General features: G+C 35.9%; 1 protein-coding gene across 1 annotated transcript in view; it reads left to right on the forward strand.

Annotated features, from left to right (window-relative positions):
- CSMD3 (CUB and Sushi multiple domains 3) overlaps positions 1-25790 on the forward strand; it is an 823344-nt gene that overhangs the window by 86935 nt on the left and 710619 nt on the right. Inside the window, exon 2 of the mRNA XM_076329214.1 lies at positions 9130-9352. Within this exon, the coding sequence (XP_076185329.1) occupies positions 9130-9352 (223 nt within the window). The remainder of the gene's footprint in view (positions 1-9129; positions 9353-25790) is intronic.

The raw sequence follows: 25790 nt of genomic DNA on the forward strand, positions 1-25790 counted from the left end.
TCTATGATGTTTTAGAAGGATTATGGAAACTGGTTTTCTCTTTCTCTAAAGCTATATACTAATTTCAACAGGTTACTTAGATTTGCAATAATCTGTTCTCTGACACTTATCTGAAACTTCTGCAAGATTTCAAAGTACTAGATGTAATATACTGTAACTATGTTTTTCTTTACTTTTTTTTTTTTTCTTCACTAGATTAAGTCTCTGTGTAAATCTCATTAGAGGTCCATATCCCAGATCCTAGATTTTAATGAACCAGCTATATAATGACAGAGGTTTCCTGTATATGCCAATGGGCTTTAAATTTAAGGAATTCAAGTCAGCATTATATTGATGGGTTTACTGCTACATTACAATTAGTGTGAAAACTGTAATTAAGGTTTTTAGACATTTGAACTTTAATTTAAAAGTGTAGTACTAAATGTATTGTAATTTCTTCAGAAATTACTTTTTTTTAACCTTTTTTTTAAAGAGTGTATTTGCTTATATTCCATCAGTGCCAAGAGCGAAGATTCTTGAAACATCTTATTGTGTGACTGTCTCCCTTATTTAAGAATTCTGATATTTACCAATTTCACAGTATTGTTAATTAATTATTCTACTGTGGACAACTTAATTTACTCTTTATTTTTTTCCAAATATAACTTTTTCAAGCCTTGTTATCTACTTATATCCTAGAGACCCAAAGACCTGTACTTTGCAGCAAAATCTCTTCTCTATCAACATTTAAAATATAATAAGAAATAAATACAACAGTAATGAAGCTTTAGAAGCAATATATTGCATGTTTTCAACTAAATTATAAACTACTTCAGACATTTTATTTTGAACTGCTACTGCAATGGTTGTATCTTGCCATTGTCTTTCATGCAATTCACATGGAAAGGACTGACTACTTACCAGCACATTTTAAGGAAAAGAGAATTTTGTTCTAAGGTATGTTATTTGAAAATCAATTAGGAAGTCTATGCGAATTAAGACCTGGTATTTCTAAAAGAACAGAAATGCTTCAAAATGCTATTGGCAGTTCATAGTAGTCTGGGAGTGGTCTTCCTTGACATTTTGACTTGTTAAGTGATGGTTCTAAGTTAACTTTAAAAATATCCCGATTTAATTATGAAATTAAGTGTTTCTCAGATCACACATTAAAAAAAAGACAACAAATGAAGCAGAGTACCAAAACTTTGGACACGTGGTTAGCTTTGCAGAAAAGGAAACAGTGAAAAGGAAATGTAAAATAAATATAATTCTTTCAACAACTGATCTTTACAGTGGAATCTCTGTTCATATCTTTTCCACAGAGTAAATTTCCCATGTAATCAAACACGAAATCTGCATTAATTCATTTTCAGCCAAGCCTTTGCTATAGTGTTCTCTTTGAAGCTGCTGGGAAGATTCCTGGATCAATTTCTGGTTATATGCTGGTTGCTTTCACTTTTCAAGTAGAAGAACTGCAGGAAGAGTAAGTAGAAGAAGACAAAAGAGTGCAGGGTTAGAGTGCTAATGAAGACACTTTTCACAATTAGTTCTCCTAAAATGAGGAAGTCATAGCTCAAAATGTTTATTCTTAAACACAGGAGAGAGAAGCAGGGTGGCCAAATGCCACTGAGACCATAAATTTTATTATTTGAAATCCAAATTCTCTTTAAAAAAGCCCAAACAACTACAATATCTATCTACAATCTCTCCAAACATAAGAAATGTGGTTCCCCTGCAAGTTTGGCAATATTAGCATGTGTGAGGGGTATCAAATATGGCAGGCTTTCAATCCCAGAGAAGATTTTTAATTCATTCTGTGGTGAGATTCCAAATGTCCTCTCTTGTTTTTATGTCTAGTTCAATTGCCCAGATGTTTGTCACATCTGAGAGATTACCCTTCTCTGGTTGCTTGAGCAAGGAAGCAGTTGTTTTGGAACAGATGATCCTTTGTCTATAAGGCATTTGAGATATTACATGAGGAATAGGAGAGAAGTATTAAAATATCCTTAGAAGAAAAGTTAATTACATACTGGGGATAAAAACTTTAGTGTATTTCAGCTGACTTTGTTGAAACCAGACTTTCATCTGTGGCGGTGGTAGCAATGCTTTTAAAATAGAAGCAGAAGGCTATTCCCTGTCAAAGAGTTATGTACAAACTAAAGCAATTAAGTGCCTAAGGGTAAGGGAAAAATCCTGTATTTTCCTGTGAAAGTGATAATCTTCCTCTGTTGAATGACTTACAAGGTGACAGATTTATGTTACATCTTTTTTAAAGTTCCTCAATGACTGGCGACACTATTGAAGTTAAAACCTTTTTGTTTTCAGTTATAGGAAATGACTTAACAGTTTTCTGTTGTAGAACAAGAAATACACACAATGACAATAGATATTTATTTCAATATCTGTAACAAAAATGTTATGGATGCTTTTGTTAAATGAGAGCCAGTTGTTTATTTTGCTGCCCTGTCATTTTAAGCCTTCTGTTCCTCAGGATGGATTCCATGTGAACGTGAGCAGTCCTGCTGTTTTTTAGACCTTATGTTTCTTAAAGGAAGAAACATGCTCAGTGTTGACATGAGGGGGCAGAATCTTTTGCCCCTCTTCCAGTTTTCACAGCTGAGACAAGTGGAAGACAACACTAAAATACTTCTGAAACTCTTTCAGAAAAGGTGGCTGAAACAGAGATAAGATATTACTCTTTAGAGGAAAAACAGTACTTCCATAAAGTTCTTCAAATGCAGTGATAATTACAGTCATAGCTTCTTTTTGGCTGGTATTCTGTACCAGTTCCACTGAGCTTGTTATAGGGTTTCCAGCAACCCTACCAAATTATTGGAAAAGTGATTTTGGCACCTTGTTATAGCCTATGCAAGGGCAAGACAATCTATCTTACCCAATTATTTGCAAAGAAATATAACTATCTTTTCTCATAACCTTAAAATGATACAAATCATAGATAAAGAAAGAGTCTTAAAACAAGCTTCTTGTGAACACTTTATAATGTCTACATATTGGCACAATTTCCAGTAAGCTGTGCAGAGAATAAGCATTCAAATATCTTGTTTGCGAAAGCAAATGCTTTTAAGAACAAACTGAAATGAAATGACAATTTAGTTAAGAAATCCTAAATTTCTGGAACTCATAAGCTGATTTTCACAGAGGCGCTACAATGGTGTTCTTATATTGTGCACTTCACAAACACAAGATTTTTGTGTTTTTTACACGGCTTTATTAGGCATGTCTGGAATTCCTCCAGACTAAAGAAAACAGTCTAAAATCAAGGAAATAAGCATTATATGTAAGAAAAGAATGATTAACAAAAATAGAAAGTAAAAAAAAACAAACCACAGAGATAGACATAACCACAACAAAAGAAGTTATTATTACTTTGGGAACTTAAAAAAGAAAAAAATCACATGATTAATCTGTGGTGGTTTTTTTTAGATGGTCAGGTGAATTATTAAATGTAGACTTTGCTTAGCTGGTAGAAAGCTCATTGTAAAACTGCTGTTGGAGCTGAGATGGAAGTGAGAAGGATTCTTTGAAGTACAGAGTATTGGGTTAAACAGGCATAGAGGTCTATATGAATAAAAGATAGACATTTCTGAAACAGCAACAGTTCTAATGCCTTGTAGCTGGTATGGATCCCTACCCCCCTGCGAACTACTACACAGGTGCAGCGTACTTCTGTTCTGGTGTGCTGTGGTGCAGGGTTGCTGTTGGTATGTGCACCTTCCATGCCTAGCACAGGAGGAAAATGAGACTCAGAAAGAACCAGGGGGTTATAATGTTCTGGTGGGAATGGACACCAGTGAGTATCCTTAGTGTAAAAGTCACCAGTCACACCTGTTAAGAAAGCATGAAGAAAGAAGTATGCAAGCTGCTGGATATTTGAGGGAGGCGGAAAAAAAGATGGAGAGTAGGAAGGAAATAAATCCAGTACATTAAAGGAGGAAATTATCTTGCATGTTTGTACTGATGTGAAAAAAGTCAATAAAACTTGTGTTGGAAGCTAAGGTTAGAGAAAGGAGGCTTGTTTTATGCAGAAGAGAGGCTTATTGGGAAATGGAAAAGCATAAATGGAAGACAACTAAGACATGATGAGAAGAGAGAAAAAGGTAAATTTCAAACATAGTCCAAAGTAAAATACAGTCATTACATCTGATGAGAGCTTCCTCTTCTCCATTTTGTAAATGGGCTGAAAGATCTTGGTGTAAGACATGTCAGAACAATTAAAATGATAGAGAAGCTGAGATGCTTTAGAAAGAAAGATTGTGTATATATTTTCCAAAAATGAGAAGGATTGATAGGAGGGAGAAAAGGGTTCATGAAATAGGGAAGGGTTCATATCACTATGAAATCTATCGCTGTAGCATTCCAATAGGGTCTCTGAAGTGCTAAGAAACACATGAGAGTATAATATGAAACTACAAAAGCAAGAATTTTCACAAACAAGACTACAGGGGAGAATAAGGAAACAAGAAGGATGGACACACAGGCACCATAAAACCTAAGGTGATGATAATGCAAGTCAACAGAAAGAGAATCCAGCACAATAGAAGACAATTAGGAGAACAATCCTTCCTGATTTATGGTCATCGTGAAAATTAACTGCTCCTTGCTGCCAGAGAGAGTCAGGTGATCAAAGATCACAAAGAGAAAAAGGTGTTGCAGAAACATGCAAAGAGCAGGAGAGACAAGTGAGTAAAGTTGATGGATTCTGAATGGAAGAGGACCACTATGTAGGGGGAAAAGAACAATTTTGCAAATAGGTAGATTGCACAAAAAAAGGGAGATGAATGTGGATGACATGGCTAAGGAATACTTTAAGATACAATTGACTGTGCTTTAAGATGGGTGCAAGTGAAAGAGATGAAAGAAGATCAGGATATTAGAAAAGATACAGAAGAAAAAAAGCAGCATATGAACAACTTATCTTCCATTTTCTCAGTTTGCTCTTAAAGTAAATGGTAGCAAGTATTAAATATCTCTTTAAAAGGAAATACACAAGCAGCTTAGAAATGTGTGTGTTAATCAATGCAGACAGTGTAATTATCTTACGGTGATGACTACTATTAAAGAATACATGAAACAAAGGAGATTAAACAAAAGGTGTGGAGTACTTGGAAGGTGAGAGGTGTTGAAATATGTTATTAAACAGTATAATTGAATGGTCAGGAGGAAAAGAAAAAGCAAAAGACAATCTTGTAGTGTACTGAGTGAGTATAGCTATGGGACATCCAAGGACAAGGGGTATCCGTATGGCATTAAGGATTACTTGCTTTGTTAGAAGGCAATGAAAGTTGAATAAATAGATTAAGTAAGAACCGATGTTAATGATGCTTACTGGAATCCCACAATGAATCAAAGGGTGACTGAAATCAGGAAGAGCGGCAGTGTTTTATGATTTCAAGTAATATTTATCCATGTAAAATTGATGATAATTAAACATCTGAATTTTAAAATCTGGTAGAAAACAATACAGTGGAAACTCTGAATCACACTAACTATTAAGAGAATATCATCAGTGGTGGTGTTCATCTTCACACTTACTTCAACAAGTATTTTTCTTTTCTAGTCTACCTTCAAGCTTTTCAAAATTCTTTGTCTCATGCTTTGAATCAAACCTTCTCTTTAAGGAAAAACAGTTTCCAAGTAAATTCTGTTTTGAAAGCTAGTTCTGAAATCTAGATGAAAAAGATCACAGCATATGTTACCAGTTATTTCAGCATGAATTTTGCCTTGTGAAAATAATTGTCATGTCTTCAACATTTGATCAGACCAGTCAGTTAATGCATGTTGTCTATTTTGAACGTAACCAAGTTGGTCTGCCAAGGTGAAAAGCATCACAGAATGGATTAACATATGAAAGTAGAGATTAAAGTGCATGTTATATGGGTTCTATTGGCATGATTTTTTATTTTACAGACTAAAAGAGTAGACCTATCAAAATCAAACTTCATTGTTTGTTTTTTCCATTCTCGGAATTAAAAATGTATCTTCTGACACATGCATAGCTGTGTTACATTCTGCTAGTCATTGTTGAAAAATATTCAAGTTATATCATCTTGCAGCATGTGAATAATTCTCTTTTGTTACAATTTGGATGTGGAGTAAAAGGAGTAAGTGGAACTTTTATGTGTCATGGAAGTTTATAATTCATATATATGTATGGATAGGAACAATTACTGGATCCAATATGAAGCATTACATTCCTTAACACGTAGTGTATCATCTCACAGGGCACTTTCTCATTGTTTTGGCTCTGTTCCTTTTTTGGAAAAATATAATTTTATTTTGGTCACCGAAGACCTATTACTGAGTTTTTCTTTATAGCTTGCATTGAATTAACAAAATAGTACATACGTAATTGATAGCTATCCTGACCTAGATACAGCAGCAGTGACACAGGTTCTGAATTATGGAGCTGTATTATGACGTTGAGCCAAAGTTCACAGTGTGCTTTCCACACTTGGTCTGGAGAGATGTATAGAAATTAACAGTGCATGCTATTTAATTTTCAAGTCTCTCAGAGAGAGGTTTTTCTCCAATTCAACTGAAGTAGGCCTCAGCAAGAGGTTTCTAGGAAAAATTAAATTGATAAGTATATGCACACGTAGCTATTTTAAAAGTTTTATTCCAGTGGCTATATTTGGTGGGAGGTGCTAGATTTCTAGGATGAAGATCTTATGATGAGTAAATAGTTTAGTTTTGTAAAGTGACTTGCACACAAACTGTATTCCAAAAGATTTTTAAAGTGCTTAGTAAAACAGCTGAGCTTAGATAATAAATAACGACACATAAAGGAGATTTTAAAATAGTTTGAGTATATGAGGGAGATGCATAGACATAAATAAAACAGACTTCTAGCAGTGAAGGTTGATAACAAATGAAAGTGTGTAAGCACTGATATGAAAATGAATTCTCTAAGTTAATTTGCAGTAGAAGTTAAAATTTGCTATATGTGTCAGTAGAGGCAAACAAAGTCCTAATTACTTTCTAAGAGGATCTTCCATGATATACTGATATTTGTAGTAAAAGAGTAATCACACTTCATAACAGGCATCTTTTCTCATCATTGGAGATAAATATGAAAAAGCCAAGATAAAAATATTGAATGTGTCCCTCTTCTGTTGTCAAGAAAAGTTACTTTACAGTGTAGCAATACAAAGTGTAAAATCTTAAGAGATTTCTGTTTAGTACTTCAGAGAAAGGGGTCTCTGCACATTTAAATGCTCAACACGAAGACAAGCTTGTGAATGTGCCATAAAGAAGATGATTTAATGAGCTCAAATATATACATGTGTGTATAATTAAAGAGGTGGCATCTGGTTTGTTTGTTTGTAGTTTGTTATGAAATGTATATCATGTTTCTCTGAAAGAGCATGCTGAGCAGCTGAGCACTTTATGCTTTCTCTCAGCTGATAAAATCCCCCCACTAGCAGAGGGGGCTTGCTCTGAGCATGCTTGGGGAAGAGAAGCTTTGGGGGTGCAAAAGGCAAAGCAGGAAAACTGATATAATATTTAAGGGATAAGAGAGCAAAAAGCCTGGAGAGGGGATGTAGTGGAGATGTACAGTCAGACTGCAAAGGTGGTGGAAAGAATAAAAAATATCTTAAGGGCCTAGAGGAGTTAGGAACTGCTGTAATTGAACATTAGAACTGAGAACAAGAGTATAGAAAAGGACCTACCCTGCCAGGACTTAGGGGGAGATCTTTTTATAATTATTCATGTTTTCTATTTTTTCTTGGAAAATTGATTTTCTATATAAAAAGAAAATTGCTTATAGTCCAAGAAAATTTGGCTTTTGAATGTATGGGCCATTTCTGACATTTGGGGATATTCATGTTAAAAAGGATCTATTGGCAGATCCACCTTTCAGCTTTGACCCACTGTACTGATTTTGGCTGGGATAGAGTTAATTTTCGTCATAGTAGATCCTACGGTATTATGGTTTGGATTTGTGACCAAAACAGTGTTGATAACACAAGAATGTTTCAGTTATCACTGAACAGTGCTTACACAGCATCAAGGCCTTCTCTGTTTCTCATGCTGCCCCTCCCAGCAAACACGCTGGGGATGGGCAAGAAGTTGGGAGGGGACACAGCTGGGACAGCTGGTCCCAATTGACCAAAGGGATATTCCATACCATATAACATCATGCTCAGTGATAAAAGCTGAGGGAAAGGAGAAGGAAGGGGTTCAGGGTTATGATGTTTGTCTTCCCATGTAACCATTAGGTGTGATGGAGCCCTGCTTTCCTGGAAATGGCTAAATACCTGCCTGCCGAAGTAGCCAATGAATTCCTTATTCTGCTTTGCTTACGTGTGCAGCTTTTGCCCTACCTATTTAACTGTCTTTATCTCAATACACAATTTTTTTCATTTTTAACCTTTCCAAATTTCTCCCCCATCCCACTGGGGGGAGTGAGCGAACAGTTGTGTGGGGCTTAGATGACTACTGAGGTTAAACCACAACACCCACTTAGGGTCAGTCAAAACACGTAAGCTGTTCATCTTAATATTTTATTTAGATATAGAAAAGTTTACTAAGTTCTTTCTGGTTACAAATACACAATGCAGTTATTTACATGAGATAATATAATGATGCAACAGATGGCTATTTCACATTGAGTCTTTAAGTACACAGCTTTCATAAACCAGAATTATTGATTGGAAACATTTTTTTCTTAATAAATAGCCTTTCAGCCTCTTCCAGTCCCAAAATCTGGGGAGGAGCAGCAGAAGGTTAATAGATCTAATCTGTATCAGACCTTCACCAAAAGAAGACTAATTTATTTTGCTTTGGCTGCTTCTCTTTCTTTTTACAAAAAAGGGAATTGATATAAATACTTTGCCTCATAGGCTACCAAATTTAGTCATAGATGTTGTTTATATATATTTATTTGCAAAGATGCTACCATATGTCTTTACATAAACAGTATGGAAAACACATTTGTTAGGTGGGTGGGGTGGTTTTGCATTAAGTGGCCAGGATTTGTATTAAAACACGGGCTTTACCTTTCTAAATGCAGTACTTGCAAAGAAGTATTTTGATAATTTTTTAGAAATCATGAATTCCAATGATGTATTTTACTGAAGGTTAATATAAAAATGGATCACTAACTTTTGTTTCCTTGGTTTTTTTTAGGATTTATTTATACCTGTGGTGGAACTTTAAAAGGACTTAATGGCACTATAGAAAGCCCTGGCTTCCCATATGGATATCCAAATGGTGCAAACTGTACATGGGTTATAATAGCAGAAGAAAGAAACAGAATACAGATCGTCTTTCAGTCTTTTGCTCTAGAAGAAGAATATGATTATTTGTCATTATATGATGGGCATCCTCATCCTGCAAACTTTAGGACAAGGTAAAGAATAAACATTATTAAAATGTAACTTGTATTCATATCTTAAAAATATCTGAAAAAATAGTTAAAGCTAGTATTTTTAAAATATAGATTCTTTCTTATTTAGACTTTAAGGTGCACTTTCCTTAATTAATCATAAATGTCTTAAAATAAAAAAAAAATGTGCTTTAATTGTAGTTAAAGTAAGTGCTAAAATTAATCTAGCCCTCATATAAAATTTGTCTCAACAAAATCTAATTAATGAAGAAGCATATGAGCATGGATAAATACATGTAAAGTGAATATGAGATTGTGGAGGTCTCAGTTTGCACGGTCTAGTAGCAGTGGAACTTTTGTAATCTTTGCAACAGGAGGCTTTCAAGAGAGATCAGAAAAAGATAACGTATTTAAGACAGAGACAATAGGTAATTTTTTTGCAATTGTGTATGAGCACTTTTTAACACAAAGGAATAACAAGAGTGAAAAAAACAGTTTGAAAAATCAAGAATGTGATGGGTCACAGAACATTTTTATCAGTGTCTACTTCAGAGTTCTGGAAGGTTGCAACTTGAAGGATACATAATAATTCTGCAATAGCAACAGATATGTTATCCATACATTTACTAGTTATCTTTATCATCATCTACCTTGACTTCTGTAAGTCATCATCTACCTAGACTTCTGCAAGGCCTTTGACAAGGTCCCACACAACATCCTTGTTGCTAAATAGGAGAGAGATGGATTTGATGCGTGGACTGTTTGATGGATAAGGAATTGGCTGGATGGCCACATCCAAAGAGTTGCAGTCAATAGCTTAATGTCCAAATGAAGATCAGTAACAAGTGGTGTCCCTCGGGGTCTGTATTGGGACCAATACTATTCAATATCTTTGTTAATGACATGGACAGTGGGATTGAGTGCACCCCCAGCAGGTTTGCAGATGACATCAAGCTGAGTGGTGCAGCTGATTCGCTTGAGGGAAGGGATGCCATCCAGAAAGACATTGACAGGCTTAAGGAGTGTGCCCATGTGAACCTCATGAAGTTCAACAAGGTCAAGTGCAAGGACCTGCACCTGGGTCAGGGTAATCCCCATTATCAATACAGGCTGCTGGATGAAGGGATTGAGAGCAGTCTTGAGGAGAAGGACTTGGGGATATTGGTAGATGAAAAATTGGATATGAACCAGAATTGTGCACTTGCAGCCCAGAAAGCCAACCATATCCTGGGCTGCATCAGAAGAAGTGTGGCCAGCAGGTCACCGCTCTGCTCTTGTGAGAGCCCATCTGGAGTACTGTGTCCAGTTCTGAGGTCCCCAGCACAAGAAAGACATGGACCTGTTAAAGCAGGTCTAGAGGAGGGCCATGAAAATGATCAGAGAGCTGGAACACCTCTTCTATGAAGAAAGGCTGAGAGACTTGGGGCTAAAACTTAAAACATCTTCTCCCCACCCCTCCCTTCTTCCCAGGCTTTACTTTACTCCCGATTTCTCTACCTCCTTCCCCCTTCCCGAGTGGTGCAGGGGGATGCAGAATGAGGGTTGCGGTCAGTTCATCACACGTTGTTTCTGCCGCTCCTTCCTCCTCAGGGGAAGGACTCCTCACACTCTTCCCCTGCTCCAGTGTGGGGTCCCTTCCATGGGAGACAGTCCTCCACAAACTCCTCCAACGTGGGTCCTTCCCACGGGCTACAGTTCTTCATGAACTGCTCCAGTGTGGGTCCCTTCCATGGGGTACAGTCCTTTAGGAACAGACTGCTCCAGCATGGGTCCCCCACGGGGTCACAAGTCCTGCCAGCGTGATCTCCTCTTTCCACAGGTCCTGCCAGGAGCCTGCTCCAGTGCAGGCTTCCCGTGGGGTCACAGCCTCCTTTGGGTGCATCCACCTGCTCTGGCATGGGGTCCTCCACAGGCTGCAGGTGGATATCTGCTCCACCATTCACCTCTATAGGTTGCAGGGGGGCAGCCTGCCTCACCATGGTCTTCACCACAGGCTGCAGGGGAATCTCTGCTCTGGTGCCTGGAGCACCTCCTCCCCCTCTTTCTTCACTGACCTTGGTGTCTGCAGGGTTGTTTCTTCAACATATTCTCACTGCTCTGCTGTCGTTGGTGTTGCCCAGCAGATATGGAGAAATGTATCTCTAATGAAATTGGTTTTCTTTGTACTTCCGTGTTTCCATTTGTATTTCCTGTTTCATGAGTGTTTGTGTGCTCTTCTGATACCAGCTGCAGGAAAGAGGGAACCTATACCTAAAAGATTTGAGGGTTGTCTTCCACAAGAAAAACCAAGAACATGTAGTTTTTCTCCTTTCTGCCAACTCCTTGAAGGATAAAATTTACATGGAGGAGCCCAAAAAGGCCCCCACTGTCAGTCAAGATTTCTATTGATGAATCCACTCTAATTCGTAATCTCAAAGAGTATGTGAACAACGTTCTGCACAAGTGCAAAAGAATAAAACAATTATTACTGTTAGGAACTTATGGTTCTTACTGAGTTGCAGTTTTAATGAGCATCAGAGAAAACAGGTGAGGGAAGCTAGGAGGATGGAAGGAAGAGGAAAATAATATCTTGCAAGGACAGAAATTTTTTCTTCATATATCTTGTTCAAGCTACCGAGAAGGTTTATATATATTTGTGTGCACATGTATGTTCATATCTATGTATATCTATCTGTCCATATTGATATATAGATACCTATCTACATGTATAGATACCTATCTACATATATAGATATATGTGTGCAGGATTCTTTTTATATTAAACTATGCCTTCAAAGCTGGAGCTTTGAGATACACTTTTTTTAAATGTTGATATCTTGAGAAGAAAGTCAAGGAAGCCTGGCATGCTCAAAAGTTTTGGTATTGTGAATTTAGGATGCCACTACATTCTGGTGAGGAAAAGGATACGGAGTTCTGTAGAAGAGAATAGAATAAGTCAGCATTTAAAAAGGAAAAGACGATTAAGCCACCATATAGGACTTGAAATAGACTACTTTTGCAAGTACAACTTTTTCTACTGCATTTTCTACTGCATGCAGTAGAAAAATAGTACACATTTGTGTGAGTGGAGAATTGGGTTTTAAATTAAGAAAGTGTGATAGTGAAATTATGAAAGCTTTACTAAATCTTTCATGGTGACGCTTATTTTCTCAGATTGCTATAGCAAGTAGTAAGGTGATGTTTCCTAGACTTTTCTTTTTGCAAAAGGTTTTTACTTAAACAAGTAAAGCTTTACTGAGGTACAGTTGCTTGTGGAAACTTCCATTCTAGCATGACAATGGATTTTATCATTTTACTTAATTACATTAATGAAAGTGTAATCAGATTACACTAGTCACCCTCCCCTTAATTTTGTAACAGACAAAAATGTTTTCAGAGGACTATACAGGTTTATTTGTAAAATATATAACTGGACAGCTAAAAACATTGTCTCAGATAAGACAAGGCCACTCTTTCTTTTTCTACTTCAATATTTTGATTGAAAGAAGTTTCTATATGACTGAAAAAGATTTTGCAGTTGGGCTATTTGTGAAGCTCATGACCTCTGACTCCAGCCTCATCCAGTTTGTACTTCTTTGTTTAATTGTTCTCCTCAGAATTGAATCTTGTTGAAATTTGCAGTCATTGACTGTCTTCAGTGAATACTTAACAGCTTTAACTGGTTTAGATGGCACTTAAATGGCAGCTAAACAATAACAAATGGAAGACAAGCATGTCAGATATGGCCATTACAGAAAGTGTATGGTCAATATTACACTTTCATTTTGTGTTACTGTATATGCTTGATTTAGCATATTTAATATGCTAGATCTTTGCCTCAAACTATAAATAGAAAAAATATAGAATAGTTTAAAGCTGTGAACTAAATAAAAAAAAAAAAATCTTTCCATAAATCATATTTGTAAGCACCTACAAAAAAACTGTTTTCAGAAAGATAGTATTACTTACTGTATTTGAACCAAGCTTGCAGCAAAATTTTTTACTTGGGAGTCTTTCTGGGTCATGTCATAGACACTGTCTATTTTTAGGGCTTTCTTGTTGCCCACCTTGTGCCTCTTTGTGACTTTTGTGTATCCTTTCTTTCACACTTATACATCTAGCTCCCTCAAAAAAAATCTTAAAAAAAAATAAAATCAGGGTTTGCTTTTATATAATTACTTTTAAATTGCAACTTGGCATACACTTTATTTTGGAAAGTAGTCAAAACTTCTGACTGTTATTCTGAGTCAAGGTGTTGCATTTCCAGATAGAACTGTTCCATTTTTTCAACATTTCTGCCTTTCACATAATCTTTGTGTGTTACTAGACGAATTGTTTCAGCCAAGCTTTTTGAAGATGCATATCAATAACATGTTTTCAATTTTCTGGGTGCCCAGCTTGAGAAACAAGAGTTTTGTTTGCATTAGTGATAAGAAATCTCAGTTTTAAATGAAGTTAATGGAAGGTATGATTTGAACTGATAAAACATCACATAAATCAACTGCTTTACAAAAGCCAGTTGGAAGCATTTGATGTTACCTCTTGCATGTTATGAAAATATTTTTTAGTATAACTTGTAAATAATTCACTGTAGTAGCTACTGCCATATATTAGGGAGTGGCAGGCAGGAGCAGGGCTGCTCCACGAGGGGCACAAGCCAGGAGCTGAGGGTGACCCCGCTCAGGCTGTGCTCTCACCGACAGGGCACAATCCTGCAGGGGCTGAACACGGGGGGAAGAGCCGGGGACTGGTAACAGGGTCCATCGACAGCACCCTACAGTCCAGCTGTGAGCAAAAAGAAATGGGACCGGCTAAGCTCCCCACAGAGTAGGGCTGAGAGGCTCATACAGGAGGCAGAGACAGGGACAGAGCTGTAGCAGTGTCTGGATGCCTCAGGGTGGGCTGAAATGGAGTCCCAGGACCCATGGGCAGTGGTGGGTGGAAGTCCCAGCTGAGGCTGATCAGGGCCAGGAAAGTCTATTGGTTTCCTCAGGGTCCTGACACTGCATAGAAAAATCTGGGAGAAAATTATTTAATACTTGCCTTTAAAGCAAGATTTAGATACTGTACAAAACAAAGTATAGAACTAACCATACAAATTGTTCATTGGGTACTCTTCATGTCACTTCTTGAATAGTCATATGGAAACCACAATTAATTTTAAACTGTGCTACTAGTGGCAGTGAGATGGTGCATATGTAGGTGGATGAGAGAATGGCAACCTCAATTCTGACATTTCCTTGCATGTATTTTACTTTACAACTTAGATAATATTTTGCTTTCTTCTTTTTTCTAAAGAAATTTCTGAGCATAATGCATAATATACTAGCAGTAAATACCAAAGAGCATGTTTGTATTTTTTTTTTAAGGAGTAAGGTGCTTAGAATTGAACACTACTTTTAAAAGAGATGTCATACTCAATAGTTTTCTAAAATATAATTTTTTGCTTTAATTCGTTACCCCAACTTGCAGTGTGATATTAGAAATAGCTTTAAATAATTGAATAATAACTTGTGATTATATAATTCCCTTTTCACTCTCCTGTTTATGTCTTTTTGGATATTGATGTAGATAGACCAAGAGTTGTTGATAGGGAGACAATGGACCATTTACTGAATCTCAAAAAATTTCCATTACCATCAGAGGCAACCGTAGCTCTTTGAGTTTTTTCTGCTCAGACTTTTCTTCTCTCGCCACTGTTCACTTTCTGCCCAAATTGGCAACCAGAACACAAACTGTGAGCTGATTAGGATCAAATTAAGGATTCAGGACTTTGGAAACACCTTCAAACCACTGATCACCGAGTCATTGATTTTTCTTTTAGCTGATCCACAGTTCTCTAGCTTTCTCCACTATTTGCATGGAAAGAGAAAAAAAGAAGGAATTTCATTTGTGAATTTAGGGACCAGTGAACAAAACTAAATGGGATGACATTCTACCCTTAGAAATAAAGAGAAAATATAAAGGTATAAGTGCTAGTCAAAGACCAATGTAGAGATAAGGAAACAGAAGGAAAAAAGAACAAAGACCAATGCAGACTGAAGGAGGGAACAATGGCAATTAAAAAAAGAAAAGAAAGCACAATGAACCAGCAATCAAAGTTGAAAATGATGAGACCAAGAACAGAACTGAATGAATCTAAACAAGAAAATTTTCACTGCATGAACAAAAAAAAAATAAAAAAAACAGAGGATATGTAGAATGTTGAAAATGGACTGAACATTGGTAGGGACACACAGCAATAAATACAGCAAAGCTTGTAGATAAGAGAAACAAAGATAATTGAAAAAAAATGTAGCAGAATGTAATGGTAAATAGATATTCAGCTCTGAGAGATGGGTTCTGAGCAGGCAAGACATTTAAATGGAGATTTTTTTTTTCAATCTGAAAAGTTTGCTTTATGAAGAAAATACATTGAAGCAATAAAATGCTTGGCATTGCGATTATAAATACAAAGCTGAAAGAACAGTAGCTCACATCAGTTGTGCTATACTCTTGGGAATATTTTGATATGGTGTTAAATTTCTAGATACCCATTGAGACTGAAAGGCAGAAAATTAAATCTGATAAAAGAAAGTGCTTGACCAGACAAAGTGCAACTGGTCTCTTGAACTTATGCTCACGATATTGCAAAGAAGCCGAGATTTTAGCAGGTTAGGAAAAAATTATTAGACATTTATTTGGCTAAATTAAATGGTGAGGATTTAAAACCAAACCCAAACCCAAACCAAACCAAACCCAACCAACCAAAAAATTTTGGCAATTATTTGAAGGTGGAGGTAACTTTCTACTAACTGACCTTAGGAAGAGACTTTCCCATTATCAGCCTTCCATAGGATATCTTTCTCTGAGGTAACTAGGACAGCCAGTTTGGCTACTCTGAAGTAGCTGATGGATATTTTACTAGCTTGTGTACTTGACTTGTCATGTAAAGCAAGAAAAACCTCTTTTACAGCCTCTGAGTATTATCTTCTTCAGAAAAGCTCATAACTAGCATTATACAGATGAAGAGTGCATATACCAGTTTTATAGGGAGATGTGTGGTCATCTCTGAGAACCAGCTCTGCTAAATATTAGTTATTCATTTTTCTTTGCATTGCTAAATTGCTTTATGGGATTTGAAACAGTCTAGGAAGCAAACTTGATTTTTGTTGTGGAGACCACTTATATATGACACACATATATGACATTATACCACAGCATGCCAGCACAGACTGTCTGTGGCCATTAGTCTTCCACCTATGTTTCAGCTATGAAAGCGGGAAGAATGATAGTTCACAATAATAATCTTGTCCCAGAAAGTTATAGTCTATGGGAAAGACTCATTCTATTACAGGGGCGTGTAACTGTTAGACTTGCTTACATGACAGAAAGGTAACTGTTAAACCAGTTGTTAAATTCACCTTGTATTGTTGCAGTTGACAATATTGATAAACATACCTCATAAAGTTGATAATTGAATCAGAATGTATCTAGAACAACCATATACTATTACTAAACTAAACTCTGAATGTTTAGTTCCTACATGAATAGACTATTTCTATTGTTTTTGAAGAAAGGCATGATCATTCTATTTTAACTGGTATGTCTGCAGAAAGCCAAAAGAAACATATGAGTGTTTGTGCAAATATATGTGTGTGTGTATTTACATATACACTTATTAGGATGAAGTAATGTTTAGGCATAAGGCTTGAACTGGAGAACTTTTCTTTCTGTCTCTCTAATATTTGTCTTAAATTGTGAATGTGATAGCTTATTACTGAAAAGTGGCTCCTATAGATTACATTACATTGCACAGTTTGAAGTGAATATTTTATCATCCAAATTATTTATGTAAATATAAAATATGTTATATTTTATTTTACCAAAGTACAAGTTAATGTCAACATAATACTAGAAATTCCTGAATCTGCTGACACAGAAGAGCAGCTTTTCCTAAAAAACAAAAAACAAAACAAAACAAAAAACCCAAAAAACCCCACAGATTTTTTCTAAGTGTTAGTAGCACCAAAAAAATTATCTCCAAATCTGCTGACAGTTCTTTGGTAGTCTGTGCAGGTCTTCAGGACCTAAATGTAGCAACATAGATAGTTATGCAAAAATGTCTTTTTCATTAGGATTTACAAATTCAGTCATGAATTTATACAATTTTCTTATACGGTCTTGACCAAATTACATGGCTCCAATGTGCTTCCAGTTTTGCATTGTAAAACACATAGACTATATATCTGCTTTTCAAGGTGTATAGGAAACTTAGCTTGATAACATCTATACAAAGGACTGAAGTAATTTTGGTAGTTAAATATTACTTCCTTATAATATGAAATGAACTGTGCATAGAGAGAAATGTATATTTTATGCAGTTTTAAACAATATTAGAAGTTCCTCTAAGATAAAACAGTTTTGCTTTTCTTGCTCACAGTTTAAAGTCACTTTCTGCCATACTAAAACTATGTAAGTAGACTAAGTTTTAACTGAGACTTACAAGCAGAAAATCCTCATCTCTTTCAGGTCTTTTCTAATACTATACAAAAAGAATCTTTCCTTGGACAAATGCTGTTCATTCTTATCTATGGCCTGCAAGAAACCAATAAGGACATCTATTGCTAAAGCCTGCTAAACTCTTTTACACGGTGATTAAAGTTGTTGATGAGAACACTTCTCTAGAGTAACAAGCATCTATGTATAAAGAATGGAGCTTGTATTTTTGGGTGGGTTATTGGGTGTTAGAAAAAGTGAAATGAAAAGGGCCCAGTGTGATGATCTAACTAATAAACACTAAGTACAAAAATGAGGAATGATGTGAAGAGATGGCATATATATATAGATAGATAGCATCTTTGACATATGTCTTTTATTACACCAATTTCTAAAAAAAAAAAGAGAAACTTTAGTAAGCAACAAGTAAGATATGACAGGAATAAGAAGAGGTAGATGGGTATAAAGGGTATAGCAGACCTATGCAAACTCCCAAATGGAACTCTACACACACAAAGTTGGCAAAGTCTGAGTGAAAACAGCTGTACTTCTAGGCTATTTCTGTACTGCAAATGTTCATATACTGTAGTATTTCAGTTGTCATTTAGAAAGTAGCTGTTGATAAATTGCAAAAAGATTTGTACAGTTTGAAGACAACACTAAATATTAAAGGACAAAATTTCCAAATCATAACCACTGACACAAGTTTTCTCCTATGGAAAAATCTGGTATTAAGTCAAAGTATAGTGGGTTTTTTTTTAAATTTGAAACTAAGTCATTTCTTAGGTTACTGCCTTCATAGGAAGTATGTAGTATGTTACTTGATAATCCAACTCTATAAATATAACCTGGATGAAAAAGTCACAGTGACATGCTAATCAAGGTAATTACCTCTCATAGCCATTTGATTATTAATTGCAAGTTTTTGCAATTATGCACTAGTCCCAGTGTCATTGTAAACATGTTATAACAGATCATGTGAAAATGAATCATGGCTGTAGTAGTTTCTATTAATTATTTTTATTTCCTCCGTGATTTCAAGTGATTATAGGAAGTGAAAATATATTTAACTATAGAATTGAAAAAAATATTTAAAATATAAAATCATCACAAAATCCTCTATGTCAAGCAAAAAAATAGAAAAATCAAGTAAACCTCTTGATTGGCCAAAATACAGAACCCAGAGGTATGAAAAATAGTACTATTCACTATGCAAACAAGTTAAAGTAAGTTGTTTTTTTTTTTTTTTCCAAATGAAATACTATAAAAAGTATTATAAAAAGGTACTATGTCTACACATATAAATACTATGTACATGTCTCATTCCCAGGGTGTGTATTACGAATTCTGCAATTATGGTTACAGATAGGGCAAAAAATTAAAATGGAGATATCTCTCTTTTTTAAAGTTAAAATGGAAAACAATGGATTTGACCAGGCTTTCCCATGAAAAAGAAGCTCTGAATGTATTTGTACCTTCCTCTTTTCACAATATTGATATTGCTTTCACTATCAAACTATTGTCTATAATTTATCTTTTATTCCACTCCATTCAATTCTACATTCCCTAGTAAAATTATTTTATCTGTCTCTGTCTTACCTTTCTAAGCCCAGTCTAATTAATCATCCTCTCATAATTTTTCTTTAACTCTACCATTTCCTATTTGTAGTTTCTATCTGTGAAATTACCACTTTTGAAGATCACTTTCTTAAGATCTCACAGTGGCCTTAACTAAAAGCACAAAAAGCCCTCAACTAAAAAATCTAGACAAGTTTCTATTTGTATCATAGTATTTGCATCTGTAATAAGCAAGATTTTGATAGGCTTTCAGCTTTGGGTATATTAAACCCTGGAGTTACATATGACATGATTGTCCAGTTTTGATGTGGAGGATTTAAAAACTTCTCTATCCTTGTGTTTTGGGTGAAGTAGGTTTAATCTTTCTGTGACTAAGGTTTTCTTGATGGTTGTTTAAGGAAATTAAATCTGTTTTTTTTCTCAGAGTATTATTGGACATTGTTTTCTTGTTTAGAACCACACTAGGTTATCAATCAACATGCTGTAATACGAGGTTTCATTATTACACTAATGTGATCCAGATTTATATGGCAGTGGTTCTTAACACTGATTTATGTGGTGCAGCTGTAAGAAATTTTTTAACTGATATTAAGCCATGAAGAAGCCGTTTCAAAAACAGAGGAGTCACTGCCTTTTCAAAATTATTATAATCCTTAACACACAAACAACTTTATTGTGCTTTTTGTGTGTTATTTTATTTTTTTTAATAAAAAAATATGTTTGCTTAAACAAAGTGCTTTTTTCAGATTGGTATTTAGAGAAGTGGTCAGTTATTCCTGGTATTGAATTCAAAGGTAAAATTTCAAGAAAGATACAGAGCAGAACCTACATCAATGTTCTAAAAAAACCCTATTCACTATGTACCCTGTTAAATAGACTGTGTCCTGAGAATAATTTTGTATTGATTTCACACTTTGCATTATGTGTCTCAGTGACACCAAGTGAAAAAGTTATACTTATAATTTTTATAAAACTTATCCAAACAATGCAGGGACAATGAAAATGTTTGAAAGTTCCTGCATAGGTTTTTTGTTTGACTGTCTTTATCAGTTAGAGTAGTAAAAAGTAACAACTGTAACTGCTTATGTTGGTATGAAATGTGGGTGACTCACTCATCCTCTTTTTTGTGAGATATCCTGTTTGCAGTAATGATTATTTCCCTTAAAAGTCTTGTTTACTGCACTATCTGATTCTGTTTACTGAGAATTGTTTTTTTAATGTCAGTCAAAATTACTCATATATGGAATTAAGATAACACAGCCTAAATTATTCTTTGATGATTGCAAAATAGATTAGTTAAGTGGATTATATTTGTATTATATATTTATTTTTATTTAAATCTACCCCCATTTATTAAAAGCTACATGCTAGATGCAGACCTGGCAGACCTGTAACTATTTACAGATGTGCATTTTATGCATGCATAGCTATTATCCAATCCTAAATACAGAGACAAACACTAGCTGCATTTTCTTACCTGTTTTCAGCAAAAGTAACATAATCTTTCAAAATTTCTTTCCTGAAATGATTGTGGTACTCTAAGCATGAAAATAAATTTATCCTTTTGCTAAAATAGTGGATTCTTAACATGTAATCAAAAAGACCTTGTCATATTGGACTTTTCTTAGTAATGTTTAGTAAAAGTGTTAGTTTGTAAGGAAAAGCAGTATCACAGTTTGAAATCACTGTCTCTAACAGTGGAATAGTATAGATACTCACACAGCAGTGTGTTCTTAAAACTGTAAATGTAATTATTTGGTCCCTGCTGCAATAATAGTTCTAGTTATTCCTTAATATTTAAAAACATTAGAAAAACATTATCTTTTTTTTTTCTTTTTAACAATAGTACAACATTGTATGCTTTCGGGCATAGCAGAATGTCATGCAGTAAACTACATTGTCAAGGCATATAGAAAAAAGAGAAGAATATTCTAGTTGCGCATTTACTGTTGTCATGGGTAAACTGCATTTTGTCCCTACACTGATGACTTCTGGAATGCTTATCTATGTTTATTATAACTATTAGGGGAAAAAAATACCCCTAAAACTGAAGAGCTCTGTACTTTTACATACTAAATAGTCTGCTTCAGATAGGTGCTGTTTTTCAGTGGTCCTTTGTGTGGTCCCTGTGTGAAAACCAAGTAAAAGCTTGGTTTTCAATCACTGAACAAATGTAGATCCTGTTTGTTTTAATAGGAATGTTCAGAACTGGTTTGTAGAGGAACCAAAGGTGTGACTCAAAGCCTATAGAAATTGGTGGGAAGATGCTGATTGATTACAATGGGTTTTGTATTAAATCCACTGCCCAATGGGCACTAAGAGTCTCTGGTGTAGGGGTGATAAATGTATATAAAAAGTGGTAATGGGAAAGATATATTATTTTTTAATTAATTTTACATCTTTTTTATTTTTTGAAAGATTTCTCTTTTTGTAGATCAGTTAATCATAGAATCATAGAATCATTGAGGTTGGAAAAGACCTCTAAGATCATCGAGTCCAACCGTCAACCCAACACCACCATGCCCACTAAACCATGTCCCTAAGCGCCTCATCTACACGTCTTTTAAAAACCTCCAGGGATGGGGACTCCACCACTTCCCTGGGCAGCCTGTTCCAATGTTTCACCACTCTTTCAGTAAAGAAATTTTTCCTTACATCCAATCTAAACCTCCCCTGCCGCAACTTGAGGCCATTTCCTCTCGTCCTATCGCTTGTTACTTCGGAGAAAAGACCAACACCCACCTCGCTACAACCTCCTTTCAGGGAGTTGTAGAGAGCGATGAGGTCTCCCCTCAGCCTCCTTTTCTCCAGGCTGAACAACCCCAGTTCCCTCAGCCGCTCCTCATCAGACTTGTTCTCCAGACCCCTCACCAGCCTCGTTGCCCTTCTCTGGACACGCTCCAGCACCTCAACGTCCTTCTTGTAGTGAGGGGCCCAAAACTGAACACAGTATTCGAGGTGCGGCCTCACCAGTGCTGAGTACAGGGGCACGATCACTTCCCTACTCCTACTGGCCACACTAGTTCTGATACAGGCCAGGATGCCATTGGCCTTCTTGGCCGCCTGGGCACACTGCCGGCTCATGTTCAGCCGGCTGTCGACCAACACCCCCAGGTCCTTCTCTGCTGGGCAGCTTTCCAGCCACTCTTCCCCAAGCCTGTAGCGCTGCATGGGGTTGTTGTGGCCGAAGTGCAGGACCCGGCACTTGGCCTTGTTGAACCTCATACAGTTGGCCTCGGCCCATCGATCCAGCCTGTCCAGGTCCCTCTGCAGAGCCTTCCTACCCTCGAGCAGATCAACACTCCCACCCAACTTGGTGTCGTCTGCAAACTTACTGAGGGTGCACTCAATCCCCTCATCCAGATCATCAATAAAGATATTAAACAAGACCGGCCCCAGTACTGAGCCCTGGGGAACACCGCTCGTGACCAGCCGCCAACTGGATTGAAGTTAAGGGAAGATTTCCAAAAGTGGAGGTTAGAATAAGGTACCTGACACCCTTCTGTTATATTATACTGGATTTAAAATGTTTCACTATTTTTCATGTAACAAAAAATTCCTCTCATAATTGCTATTTTTTCCTTTTTTTTTCATATCATAGAAGATGTTTGAAGAGACCAGTCAATTAATTTGAAAAATTATACTTAATTATTGAAATACTTTTTTAACAAATCTGAAACCTAATTATTCTGTGGAGAGTTTTTTCTTCCTAGAAAGTCTTCTCCTTTTTGTTTTGTGGGGATGGAAAGGGAGAAAATCACATGCATTGACTATCTGTAGGGGAAGGAGAAAAATTAAAAAGGAAAATCTACATTTTCCAACTCCAAATTTTTAATTGAGATTTTTCTCCCTTGGAAGACAGACCTTATTTTCTATTTTAAACTTAAATATGATTTTCTTAAACATGCTTTTCACTTTTCTGCCAGAAATTTTGTTACAGCATTTTAAATATAATGATCAATATGGAACTAAATACTTACCTGCTATGAGACTAAAAATGGCATGGTTATATTCTTTATGCTTATGTAGTATATATATAGTGTTTATGTAATAGATATATTAATTTACAACCCTTTACTTTTCTGGTTTTGTAAAGATCATTATAGGGTCTCATTTATGGTTTGATGGGATAAATAGTGTCTCAAGTGTCACAGCTTTTTTCCCAGATCTGTCTGTCTCAGAATTTTAGATCTCCAACTGAAAAATCTTTTCCATTATATCCTGGCTTTCTTCTCCTCCTCCACTTTGTGTTTTATTTGGTTGTCTCTGTTGCCCTATGTTTTTCCATTTTTTTCCTGTGTTCTGAATCCCTTCCCCTCCCATGCAACTATAAAGTTTTGCTGCTCCTCTACCTGCCCCCCCCAAGGGCATTTCAGAATGGATATGGGAAATTGAGAGCTTAATTTCTCACTGCAGTGGTGAAAAATAAAATCTTTATACATACTTCTTTCTCTACTGCAGTGTATCCAGGGTCTGCCTTGAAGCACCGTACGCTCCAGACCTCTCTGTAGAAAGATACCAATACTCAGTGTTGGAGGAGAGACACCTTCCTCTAGTATCCTCTGGACTTCTGTCTCTTGCTCTCTGCTGTGTACTCTGCCTATATTTTCTCCTTTGAAGTGAACAGGGGCCTGTGAGAAAAGTAGGTCGCTTTTGACTCAGAGTGCAAGTTTTCTGGAAGAAAAAGAATGAAATAAAGTCCATGGTTTTTGGAGGGTTTTTTTTAGCTATTGCAGTCTGTTTTCCCGCTAATTTAGCTGATGAATTGATAGGATTTATTATATTTGTTGCTGTTACTCAATGATGACTTTATATTCTAAGACAGTGAGTTTTTCATGTTAAAAGCATAGATTCTGAAATATATGCAGATAGCTTTTCCTCCTTCACATGCCCTGCTGCTACAACTTTATCTCTGTACCAGAACAGAAATAACATGTGTGGTGATAATGTCACAAGCATTTTGCTCATGGATGAATTCCAAAACTCCACAGAATATTTAGTATAAGTTGAAGCTGTTCTGGAAGTTCCTGGCACCTACAATGGTGATAAGCAAAATATGGCATCTCTCCTTTCCATATTGTGCTATTTTCACACATTAAGGCAAAGTTACAAAAGATAGTTGAGCTCATCGAAAAGCTTGTTGTCACTTATAGAAGCAAATCTGGCTCCCATATTCCTCTGACAATGGCTGTGTGATCACTGCCATTGGCTCTGGCACTCATCAGGCATATCCCTTTGTGGATATACTTCCCTTTGCTAACTGAATTGACTTGGGTTTATTTTTAATGGATTAGTTCTTCATCAGGGTGGTTAAATGAACCAATTCACAGAGGAGTGTGCAAATCACTAGAACCAGTGTGAAGTCAGTGTCAGAACTGTGGGAAAATCGGAAGGAGCAGGGTCCCCTCCTTTGGTGTTTAGAAAGCTCCAAGATCTGCTATAATGTACTGTACATCTTTACCCAGCTTTCAGAAGATGAGGAGAATAAACTATGTTGTCATAATGTTCTAGCTGCTAGAGGCTAAAAATATGTACTGCTTGCTTCATCATTTTTTAATTCTTGTTACTTTAAGGACCTAGAATGTTTTCAAGTGCCCTTAAAGTAATTGTTTTGATATGTTTTCTTCTGATCAGTTTTTCTATCCAAGAAGCAGGCAAATCCTCACCCTAGAGATTTTTAAAGACTATTTGTATGGTAGTGAGATATCTGGTTCTTCTTACTTACTGTTTGAAGTTCTTCTTGCTATTTTTTATGTATTAAAATAAATTGAATGCTATAGGAAACAAAATTATTTATAAAGTCTGTTTCATTTCTGATGCTAAAAAAAGTGGAGAGTTGTATAATAAAAGTTTCACACTGATAATAGATGGTGGCAGTTTTTAGAAACATGCTTTGTAAAGAATATAATGATCATGTTAGAACCTGATGAGTAATTTATTGTTTAGTTCAAAGCAGATGTTCAATTAAAAATGTTCAGCCTTGACCTATGATCATTATTTTAAAGTAAAGATCGCGTGAGCAGTTTTGCATTTTGACAGGGAAAAATTATCATTTGACAAAAATAAATTAGTTCATAAATCATATGTCAATTTATTAATGAATTGTTGAATAAAGTATAAGATATTTTTATTAATATTTTCAGTGAGAGTAAAACTTGAACCCAGTCAGCCACTTCTGCTCAATCTCGTTTGCTTTGTTTTAAAGGCTATTAGGACAAATTCTATTTACTTATTTTAAACTGATTGAATAGACATATAAAAAGTGCAGGTGTTACTCCTATTCATATTTGAATTGGAATTCTTTTAAAGAAATCTTTTCATTCCTTACTTTCTACCTAATTCAATGGGTAAGTAACTGCTTCCTTGGAAGGAAAATTGGAAGATCAAACATCAGTTGAATTTTACCAGGACACTGCAGATCGAGCTT

Source organism: Aptenodytes patagonicus, chromosome 2 (genome assembly GCF_965638725.1).
Source record: "Aptenodytes patagonicus chromosome 2, bAptPat1.pri.cur, whole genome shotgun sequence".
Lineage (NCBI taxonomy): Eukaryota > Metazoa > Chordata > Aves > Sphenisciformes > Spheniscidae > Aptenodytes > Aptenodytes patagonicus.